The 11860-nt window shown below is 50.6% G+C and overlaps 1 protein-coding gene across 1 annotated transcript; it reads left to right on the forward strand.

Moving 5' to 3' along the window:
- Positions 1 to 672: 672 nt before the first annotated feature.
- Positions 673 to 5652, forward strand: Nkx6-3 (NK6 homeobox 3). Its single transcript, XM_052752770.1, has 3 exons — positions 673 to 1057; positions 3156 to 3325; positions 4496 to 5652. The coding sequence occupies exons 1-3, from the start codon at positions 673 to 675 to the stop codon at positions 4727 to 4729; spliced, it is 789 nt and encodes a 262-aa protein (XP_052608730.1). The 3' UTR covers positions 4730 to 5652.
- The last annotated feature ends 6208 nt before the right edge of the window (positions 5653 to 11860 follow it).

Raw genomic sequence — 11860 nt, forward strand, 5'->3', positions numbered from 1 at the left:
GCTCCCTCAAGGGAGCAAGCAAATAAAGACTTCGGCAGGAGCCTCCAGTCCCTACCTCCAGACACCCACCTTTTCCTAGATACTGGACTTGGGTAACCAAGTGGAGCACACACAGGGCGTCTAGAGCTAATTCTTTCACACATGCACACGACACACACACACACACACACACACACACACACACACACACACACATATACGGACGGGCTGATTTACAGTCAATCTTTCAAAGTGCAATTTGTCTAGGAGAAGCCAATGTGAGGCCCATGTGGGCTCCAACCAATGGCCGCACAGCGCTCACAGCTCAGCCAGTCTCAGGTCTGTATTCTAATGGGCCATTTCTTTATCAAGGAAATGTCCCTTCTCTGAACTTAAAACTTCTGATGGAGGGCCCCCAGACTCAGAGGCAGAGAAATCGGGCGCTCTGAATATGGGGAGCACCCCTCCTTAGACCCAGCTGGTGGAGGGGGAAAACGGAAGGCCTCCCACCTTCTCTGGACACCTGACTTCCGTGCCCCATCTCTAAGGAAGGGCCGAGCCAGAGGACAGTGAGAGGCTGGGGTGGGATGGGGGGACTCTGATTCTCCAAACCTGCCCTGAGATTCTGGACCACCATCTGAAGCGTTCGGGCTTTAAGGGCTCCTCGCCCTCCTACTCGCTGGCCTGGAGACCATGGAGTCCAACCTGCAGGGGACATTCCTCCTGAACAACACACAGCTGGCCCAGTTCTCGGAAATGAAGGCTCCCATGTGCCAGTACTCGGTGCAGAACTCCTTCTACAAGCTCAGTCCTCCGGGACTCGGCCCCCAGCTGGCCGCTGGGACGCCCCACGGGATCACTGACATCCTGAGCAGGCCGGTAGCCACTCCAAACAGCAGCCTCCTCTCTGGCTACCCCCACGTGGCAGGCTTCGGTGGACTCGGCTCCCAGGGGGTCTACTATGGCCCCCAAGTGGGGAGTTTTTCCAAGGCTGGGAATGAGTACCCCACCCGGACCCGGAACTGCTGGGCGGACACAGGCCAGGACTGGCGAGGCGGCGCTCGGCCCTGCAGCAACCGTGAGTACAGACAGGGCCCTCACCCCGACCCCAGCCTATTCCAGGGAGGAGGCAGGAGGTAGGGGGCTTTCACAGGCTGGGCTGCACTGTGTTCTACCTTACCACAGCCGCCATTACACAGCCCAGCCCCGACACTTGGTCTCTTTGCTCAGCTCACAGCGGAACTGAATTCCACCCTCTCCCACTCTTATCCCACGCCCACCTGCTAGCACAGGTGTCTGAACCCCACCTTACCCACTGCCAGGTCAGTTACCCTTCAGGGGACTTTGGGGTGTTCCAGGCCCCACCAACACAGCCCAGCCCACCCTGGGCAGCATCCAGCTAGCCTCTCAGTTTTCTTCTGCCCAGAGTCATACAACCCCTTCACACAAAGCACGCAAATGCTACCCCGATGAAGGAAAACGTCCTGCACTATCATATCCTAAAGAGCCCAGTTTTGCATGGCACCGTTCCAAGACCCACTGAGGTCCCATCCAGAAGCCGAGACCCATTTACCCACCTTCCTGCTCTGGGTTCATGTCAGCAACGGCTGTGACAACAGCCCAGCCTTCAGGGACAACAGAGCGAAGTTGACCTTGGCCCTGACTGCTGGAGGGGCCCCCTTATCCCAGCCATCCCTCAGACTCAGGTTTCTGAGAACTGGAGTGGAAGGGGTGGATATTATGCCAGTCGGGGATCCAGGAAGTGCCAGGGGCATGTGCTAGTGAGACACACTGGGAGAGGGTGGCAGTGACTTCTAGGGCTTATTGTGGGGCCACCAGAACTCTGGGTGGGATAAACATGTGGCGGGGACAGAGGCAAAGCCCTTTCTGCTTCTCTTTAATCTCCAGCTCCTCCACTGCAGAAGGAACCAATGATGGAAATCCCCAACTCTTGCCCCCCATGTGCCCAAATGACTGCCACCTCCCTCAGACCTCATCTCTTGGAAGCTTTTGTACAATCTAGTTTGGGGTACTATAAGCCCAAACTATTTCTCCCACACCTCTACCCTACACTCCTCCATCCCGTCCTACTCCTCAATCTGGAATGCATGCACACATCAGAAATTAGCCAGGAAAGCCAGTGGCCAGTTTAACACAAGAGGGGCGAGAACTGGAGATGTCAGTGTTTCGGACAGTGGTTCTCAACATGTGGGTCGCGACCCCTTCAGGCTCCACTGGCCTTTCACAGGGGTCACATATCAGACATCCTGCATATCAGATATTTACATTATGATTCATAACAGTAGCAAAATTATGACGTAGCAATGAAATAATTTTGTGGTTGGGGTCCCAGCCTTAGGAAGGTTGGGAACCACTGTCTTAGGAGTGAGTTCTTTCCTCTTTGCTGAAGTCCCCAGCCTCTAATGAGGGCATGGGACACAAGCTGCTGGACTACACTGACTAAGAGCAAGCATATGGGTACTCTGCTTGCTTCGAGCCTCAAGCTCCTTGGTGAGCAGTCAGTCCTGCCTGAGTTTGGGGTCTCCAGCCTCTCCAGATGACTCTGACACTCCAACGCCAGGCTGTATAATAGATTCCAAGAGGTTTAAGGGAGGGTGGGGGCTGCCAGGCTGGCTGCCAGGCAATGCGACACACAGAGGAATGGCATCATGGAGCCTGAAGTGTTCCCCTTCATGCTTTTGCAACAGACCTGGGAGGCCAGGGACTCAAAGCAAGGAAGTGGAAAGGAATTCACAGGCCCCAGGGGTCTGATTGCAGGTGGAAGGTACCCACGCCTGTTTTGGTGAAAGAAAGGGCATTCTTGTCTTGGTATCTTGGCTCAGAAAAGAAATTCCCATGTGTCCCCTGGGAAAGGCAGCATCAGTGAATTATGGGAAAACTAGAAGGGAAGGCACAAGGCCCAGTTCGAAGTCCTCTCTGTCCCAAGTAGCTATAATCTGGTGTAGCTGCCCTCTCGGGGCCCTGTCCACCCAGGTGTGGTAGAGATCACAGTAACTATTATAGAGATGCCAGAAGTGTTGCTCAGCTGGCAGGTGTCACCATGTTCCTGTGACTCAGGGGCTTCTGGGCAGAACACATCCCTGTGGAAGACACAGGACAGGCACCCATCAGGTCTCGACTCACCCTGCTAACCTTCTTCTCCTTCCCCCCGCCAGCCCCAGACCCCCTGAGTGACACCATCCACAAGAAAAAGCACACTCGCCCTACCTTCACGGGCCACCAGATCTTTGCTCTGGAGAAAACCTTTGAACAGACCAAGTACTTGGCTGGCCCGGAAAGGGCGAGGCTAGCATACTCCCTGGGCATGACGGAGTCCCAGGTCAAGGTGAGTCTGTGCAGGAGAAGGTATCCGCCTGGCAGCCGGGCTTCTGCCAGGGCAGGAGGCTTGCCTCCCCTTCTTACCGTAGAGATTATAGTGATTACTAATAGCCCCCCAAATGACAGCTGTCTGCCCAGCCATCTGAGAGCCTGTAAGCAGTACCTCCATTAAGCCTCACCCTGTCTTGAGGTCACTGTTACGGTCCGTTTTACAAATAAAAGGACAGGGACAGTTACTCAAGCCTGGTGCCTATGGTCTTCCAGCTGTTAAGTGCAGAGCTAGACTTGAACTAAGTTCTGTGAGACACTGACCAGCTGGCCTGTTTCCCAATTTTTAAAAGGAAGATAATACACCCTCTGTTTCCACCCAGTGCAGAGGAAGGTGGCAGAGATCAGTCCCGAGCTTCCACACACCTCACGAGCCAGCCACAGCCTCCCTGCTGCCCACCTCCTCAGGCTCCCGGGACAAGCGTTCCCCTCGCCCCACAAGTCCGTGGGGACACAGAAGAAGGAAGCCGTGAGGGCTGCCGGGACATGAAGAAGTGTGAACAGATTAGGGAGGTTCTGGGGGGTGGGCAAAGTGGGACCTACCTCAGCAGATTGTCACAGCCGCGATAGACGGCTGTGGAGTGGAGGCGGAAGGGGCTGACAGCGGCTCCTGCCTCACATTTGGTTGCCTCCTTAGGGCTCCACAGTCTCCAGTCATCTCAAGTACTTAGTGGTCCTGTTGTTTTTCTAGGGGGGAGGGGACAATTATTCAGAAGCTTCCTGGGGATCTGTAAAGCCAAAAGAGGGGCAACTTTATTCATTCATTTCGTCGTTTTGCTTGCCGGAGGTGGGATGGAGGACCAGGGCATGCTAGGCCCCCGGCTCTATCATCACACTGCCCTGGATTCCAGGGAGGAACTCCAGTCAATGGCATTTCAGGGGCATCGGCTCAGATGCCCAGACAGCGTAAGGAGGAAGCTGCAACTCAGGGAGGGTTGCCCCCAGAGGAAAGGGCTGCCGGCACGCTTATTTTTATTTTATTATTTTATTTTATTTTTCTGCCCCCACCCGAGTTATGCAAATGTCAGACTGCTGCACGGTGCAGAGGTGCACGGTCCGTGCATGACTCTGGGGCAGCGAGGGGACCTCCCAGTGGAGCCCGCTCCCGCACCCCGGTCGCTCTTTGCAGGTGTGGTTCCAGAACCGCCGTACCAAGTGGAGGAAGAAGAGCGCCTTGGAGCCCTCATCCTCCACGCCCCGGGCCCCGGGCGGTGCGGGCGGGGACCGCGCGGCCTCGGAGAACGAGGACGATGAGTACAACAAGCCGCTGGACCCGGACTCGGACGACGAGAAGATCCGCCTGCTGTTGCGCAAGCACCGGGCCGCCTTCTCGGTGCTCAGCCTGGGCGCGCACAGCGTCTGACCCCGGGCCCGCCGCGCAGGCCGGCCTTCCCCTCCCCTTTCCGCGCAGCTAGCTGAGGGCTGGGGGCAGAGAAGAGGAGCGCAGGGGGAGGGGGAGGAAAAGAGGAAGGAAAGAGAAAGAGGAGGAGGAGGAGGAGGAGGATGAAGCGAGAGGCAAGGAAGGGAAGGAGGAGAGGGATGATGGTGAGCGCATCAAGGGAGGAGATGGCACATCTTTCTGCCATGTCTCCCCTCTGGGCCCCTTGCCTGGTCAGTCCTGCGAGAAAGTGAGCAGGCTTTTTGCTGCAGGGAACCTGGCTGTGGGGCTCTCCAGATGCGTTGCTTTCCCCCCGAGGGAACAGCCGGTTAGGGAGTCAACAGGTACTGCGCCCAGTTGGCGGCTGTGACTGCAGAGCCGAAGATGGAGCCTGAGGTCCCGGTGTGCTTCCGAGTGCTCCCACTTGTGGGGGCCAGGAGGAAACCCACCTCTGTGAGGGGAGTGGGTTCTGAAAACAGAGACTCTCGTAAAGCTGAGTTTCAGAACCCTGGTGGCTTCCCACTGCACTTTACTCTGAATGTAGATCCCTCTGGAACAAGGAAGACATTGACTGGAAAAGGGAAGTGGGGGAAAGAAGCAGATGAGAAAACCCTGAGGTTTCGTTGTCCCTGGGAGACACCCATCAAGGCATTCCTGGGTACCCAAGGACATCAGAGCTTGGGGGCACCTTAGCAGGAAGGAGAAAAGGGCTCTGAAAGCCACACTCCTCCAACAGGGGCACCAGATGGGGAGAAGCCCAGGCAGGATGAGGGGCTGAGGACTGTTGGGTACCTATTGCATATCCTCTCCTGGACCATCCTGTAGCCTGGCCCTGTACCGGCCCTGTCTTCTGCTCTGGGTATGTTGCGCTCCAGGGAGAGGGTGGGCTGACCATAGAGGAGCGCAGCCCAAAGGAATCAAGGTGTACCCATCCTCACTGGCTTTTAAAACAAAACTAGAATAAAGCTGAAAAATCGCAGAAACCTCCCCGCGGCTCCTGCGCTTCTATGAAGGGAATAATGGCAGTGTTCTCTCATTGTCATGAAATTATCGTTGGGTTGGAGAAATGGCTCAGCTCTTAAAATCATCTGCTGCTCTTCCTGAGGACCGGTGTTGGGTTCCCAGTTACAGGCAGCTCACAACTGCCCTGTTAACTCCAGCTCTAGGTGATTCGACGCCCTCTTCTGGCCCCCTCAGGTACTGCATGCATGCTCACACAATTACAAATAAAAATAAATCTTTTGTAAAATAAATAAATAAATAAATCTAAGAAAGAAAACTGAAGACATCGGCCATAGGCCCAATTGTTATCTTCAGTCACAAAAGGGACTTCTAACAGGTTCTGGGTTTAAGCAAACAAACCCCAAAACTTTCTGGAGACTCATATTCTGTGTATCTCCTTTCCTTCGGCATCACAGATGCTTCAGAGTAAAGGGAAGGGAATAGGCCTGTGCTCAGCACAGCCACAGCACCTTCCCTAACAGGCACCTCAGGCACTAATAGGTGAGCCCGGGTTTTGGGGCACAGTTCTCAAATGTGTCATTCATATTAGAAGGGCCTGGGTCTCCAGGCGGTAGTGGCACACGCCTTTAATCCCAGCACTCAGGAGGCAGAGGCAGGCGGATCTTTGTGAGTTCGAGGCCAGCCTGGTCTACAGAGCAAGATCCAGGAAAGGCGCAAAAAAAGAAGAAGAAGAAGAAGAAGAAGAAGAAGAAGAAGAAGAAGAAGAAGAAGAAGAAGAAGAAGAAGAGCCTGGGTCATGCACCCAGTGAAGGGTTTCAGATTAGGGGTTCAAGAACACTGAAGTGGCCTGCTATGTTAAGTAAATGACGTATTAAGAGCGTTATTAATGCCACAAAAAGACAGCATAGTGAGAGCTGAGTGGAGTTCGGGCCCATGAGGCTAAGTGCAGGTCCTGTCTAGATTTCAGGAGATGGGGGTCCCATGAGAGTGGTTCTCAACCTGTAGGTCACTACCCTTTGGGGGGTCAAATGACCCTTTCACAGAGGTTACCTAAAACCATTGGACAACACAGATATTGATATTTACATTACAATTCATAACAGTAGCAAACTTACACTTATGAAGTAGCAACAAAAATAATTTTATGGTTGAGGGTCACCGCAGTATGAGGAACTGTATTAAAGGGTCGCAATATCTGGAAGGCTGGGAACCACAGTCCCATGCCACATAATTGATAAGTATCCCAGTGTGTGCTGGCAGGCAGGTTGTCTCTGATTCCTGAGAACAGTGGGGTAGAGGGAGGTTCAGCCCTTTAGGGGATGGGTGCTCATCACACCTACCACCTGTAGCCCTGACAGCTGAGGCATATAATCGTCCTTAAGGGGAAGGGGGGCTTGTAGATGCAAAGACAGCTATGGCAGGGTGCCAGCCACATCTTTTACTGCACCCATGAGGGTAAAGAGAGGGGAAGACCTGAGTAGTCTCAGCTCCAACCTAACACTCAGCAGGCCAGGAGGGGATAGGTCGCTGCTGATGTCTTGTCACATTCAGAATGACCATACCCTGACAACAACTGTCAAAAAGAGGGGGCAAATAGTGAGTTCCCACTTCCGGAACCCGGCCCCATGCTCAGGCCATCCTCGGGTTTGATCTTGGAACTTCAGCACCCTCCCAGGCGGCACAGGACAGAGAGGCCAGTGGACTGAGCTCTGCCATTCTCTGCATCCTTGGGTGGACTGTTCAACCTCTGGGACTCAGTTTACTCATCTGTAAGCGGAATAATAATTAGGCCTACTGTGTAGGGTTGAGTAAGATTAGAATCGTGAGCCTGGCATGGCAGAGCAGGTCTTTAATCCCATCACTCCAGAGGAAAAGGCAGCTGAGGTCAAAGCCAGCCTGGTTTACATAACAATTCCCGTCTAGCCAGGACTCAATTAAAAAGAGGGGCAAAAATGAATTTAAAAAATTCTTAATAAAAAAAGGAAAAAAAGATAATTATAAAGAAAAAATAAAATAAAAACATCCCTGGTGGTTGGGGAAAAAAAAAAGAGGGGCAAATACTGGCTTCCACTTCAGGAAGATAGCGAGACCCTATCTCGGGATAAAAACAAAACAAAACAAAACAGAAAAGGAAAGAAATAAAATGAGTGTACCTGGCAGATCCAACAGGAAATAGCCGTTCTCAACCATTGAGAGACACTTTGGAAACCCTGCTTGTGTCTCTTACAACATTGGTGGGTTGAAACTTGACTCCCTGGGTGACAGGACTAAGGAGTGAAGCCTTTGCGGGGTGATCTGCCCAGGAGTGCTCCACCCTCATGCATGAGATTGGTGACCCTCCTTCTGCCTCTTCTTCGAAGTGAGGACCTAGCTCGAGTTACCATCTTAGAAGCAGAAATGAGTCACTGAACCTGGTGGCACCTTGATCTTTAGATTTCTAGTCTCCAGCTCCGAGAGTCACCCAGGCTCAGGCACTGGGGTATGAAGGACACAGGGCTGAGTGTGGCTCCCCTCCCACTTTGGCAAGTGGTAACTGGAGCCTTGTGACCAAGTCAGTTCATTTCTCTACAAGGCTGGTGCCCAGGCTGTAGAATGAGGCTGCAAGTCCCATCCTGTGAGATGATGGGATCCAGGGAACTGTGCTCCGAGCCCAGAAGGCGTTAGTACTGTACATCCTACTCTTCCTCTTCCAGTTCACACCAGTGGTCAAGGCTGGAACACATGGACAGTCACAGCTACTGGCTCCTTTATGTGTTCAACCTCCCTCCATGGGTTGGCTGCTGCCTGGGGGTCATGGAAGTCTGCCTGGTGGCCAGGTCCACATCACCAAAAACTCTCTTGGAACTCTGGACTATAGCATCAACTGCAGCTTGTGGGTGTACATTCTTGGATGCAGTGTTTTTACTGAACCTGTAAGTAATCCAGTAAGAACCCCGCCCCTTACCATTTCCCCACTCAACACTGGGAGTCCACAATGTCACCTCACCTGCCTGGTCACCACAGGCTTCTGTGGCTGTGCGTGCTGCTCTAGGCTTCACTCAGTACCAGCGGGATGCCACGGGGGTTCTTGCTTGTCCCCTGAAATGCCATGGTCTAGGGTGCAAAAAAGACCCCAGCACTACCTGCAAAGGACTATTGCAAGGGCTCTGTTCCCTTCAGCCAGTGTGGGAAACTGAGTCACCCTGGGCTCCCACAAGCCAGTCGCCTTCCAGCTGCGGCAGGTGGCTGGCATTGCTGTCCTCCAGATGAAGAGGCAGAGACATGGGCTGGCACACTCTGGGCACATGAGTTCATCCTGCTGTCTCAATGGCACGCTCCTGTCTCACTGTATTACTGGTTCTGGAATAACGTCTAACTCTGTGATGTCTCCTGGGCTGTTCTAGGTGTTTCCCTTATCTCACTTCACGTTCAAAAATCATTAGTGGGGAGGCTAGAAAGATGGCTCAGAGGTTAAGACCACTGACTGCTCTTCCAGAAGACCCAGGTTCAATTCCCAGCACCCACATGGCAGTTCACAACTGTCTGTAACTCCGGTTCCGGGGAACTGGACACTCATGTCAAAACACCAATGCATATAAAATAAAAATAAATAATTTTAAAAATCCTTGGGGATAAGTGTCCCATTAGACTCCCTTTATAACTTATTGGTGGTGAGGAACTGGAGAAGTCAGGCAACTTGCCGGGCATTATCCTGATCAAACCCAGGCTGACTCTGGAGCATCCACTTTTAACTACAATTAAAAAAAAAACAAAAAACCAAACACAATGGTAAAGAAGAAGAAGAAGAAGAAGAAGAAGAAGAAGAAGAAGAAGAAGAAGAAGAAGAAGAAGAAAAAGAAATGAAACTTTATATAACAAAAATAGAATAAAATTTCAGAATGCCCTGGTAGCAAACACCTGTAATCCCAGCACTTGAGAGGCCGAGGCAGGGGAGTAGGAGTTGGAGATCAGCCCACATTTTCACTGTCAGCGCTTGCCTTCACCAGATGAGAAATTCAGAAGCAGCTTTTTCTGTAGAGAGCAAGAATAACTGTGTACAAAGTAGAGAAGAAACCGATTACGTGACAACCTTTGTGTAATAAAATTTTGTCTGGATTTTTTAAAAAAGGAACAGCCTAAGCTATAGGGTGAACATTTGTCTAAAAGAAAACAAATCATAAGCAAAAAACAGCTGGATGAAAATCAGGGCTGGGATACAGCTCAGTGATGGAGGACATGCTCAGCATTCCGGCCTGGGTTCAATCCTCAGCACCAAAGCTAAGTAAATAAAGGCAAGATTAAGAGAATAATAACACTAAGACCAGACAGAGGGAGGGCCAATTGAATATACATACACACACACACACACATACACACACACATTCACATGTGTGTGTGTATGTGTGTGTGCATGTGTATGCATTTGTGTGCATGTATATATATGCTTGTGTGTGTGTGATGTGTGTGTGTGTGTGTGTGTGCTGTGTATGTTTGTGTGTACAAGACTCCCGTTTAGTCACATACACACAAACAGTTTGAAGATGACGGTTCATCATGGTTTTAATTTATTCTCCATGGCTAGGGATGAGGCTCAATGCTTGTCTAGCATGCACAAGGCTCTAGGCCCAATGCAGCCCTGAAGGGAAACGTTGATCTTAATTTGTGGTTCCTAATGGTTAGCCCTGTTAAGTAGTTTTCAGATATTTGTTAACCACTTTTCTTCTTTTGAGAAACACCTGTCCAAGTCCCTTAAGTTTTAACCGAGTTATTTATTCATTGTCTAGCTATAGAGTTGAGTCCAGATATTAACCCCTTTTGAATGTATAGCTTGAACATACTTTCCCATGGTGAGGAAGAAACGGAAAACAGCAAGCTTTGATGTTAATTATGATTGACAAGCTTACTAGGAAAATATCCATGTACACAGGAATAAGGAAACAGAATGAGAAACTGTCTCAGACCCGAGACAGGAGAGCTAATGCTGATCCACCGGCTTCCACTGTGATCCCGCTGCCTTCCGAAGTGAAATGTTTTCTCTTCTCCCTTGAGAAGGGACCACTGCCAACATCAGCTTAGGCAGCAAGTCCCGTTTGCTAATGGTAAAACTGTCTTAACTAGAAACCTGCAAATTTCAGCTTCTGTAGAACTTGCTCAGCTCTGGGAAAAGTCTCCTTTGGGTCACAAGATTAAGACAGTGCCTAACCCTGTAGGTTATAACCATGATATATTCCTGGTGTTTCCTCAGCACTGGGGAGGAAGGCTGTCCTTTTCCCAATGCATGCTCCTGGTACATTTGGGCCTGTATTCAGTTCTATTACTCGATGTGTCTGTTTTCATGTTGCTAAAATGATGTTTTAATTACTACAGCTGTGTAGAACCATTTGAAGTTGGGGAATGTCTGAGGCCCCAGACTTGGTTCATTTTGCTATGCTTTCTTGGCTATTTGACTTAAAAAAAAAAAAAAAAAAGGCTCCATATAAAATTCAGGATTTTTTTTTTACTCAGGTGAAAGGGATACTGGGATTTTGATAGGGAGCATGTATGTCACCATGCCCTGTTGTGTGTGATTCTCGGGTGGCCTGAGCATCATCAGGCTTGTTTGTTGGTTTTGTTTTTGAGACAAGGTCTCACTATGTAGCCCCGACTGGCCTGGGACTCACTCTGTAGACATGTTAGCGTGAATCTTCTGTCAATTCCTTTGTCTGCTCATCCTCGGTGCTGTGATTTCAGGCATGTGTGACCGCAGTGGACTACACCTCAGGTTTTTGTTTTGTTTTTATAACTTTCTTTTCATTTATTCTTTGTGTCTTTTACACCATGACTCCTGATCCCATGCATCTCCCTCCTCCCTCCAAATAAGACAAAACTTAAGAGAAAAAAAAGAAAAAGAAAAAGGAAGAAAGGAAAATCTTGTTATGGAAGTTGCAGTGTGATACAGTGAGTCACACAATAAACACCTTATCCATAGATTTCTTTCTTTCTTTCTTTCTTTTTTTTTTTTTTGGTTTGATTTTTCAAGACAGGGTTTTTCTGTGTAGCTTTGCACCTTTCCTGGATCTCTGTAGACCAGGCTGGCCTTGAACTCACAGAGATCTGCCTGCCTCTGCCTCCTGAGTGCTGGGATTAAAGGCGTGCGCCACCACCGCCTAGCATGCAGGTGTTCATCGCAAAGAA

Source organism: Peromyscus californicus, unplaced genomic scaffold, assembly GCF_007827085.1.
Source record: "Peromyscus californicus insignis strain IS unplaced genomic scaffold, ASM782708v3 Scaffold_23__1_contigs__length_62951481, whole genome shotgun sequence".
Classification (NCBI taxonomy): Eukaryota; Metazoa; Chordata; class Mammalia; order Rodentia; family Cricetidae; genus Peromyscus; species Peromyscus californicus.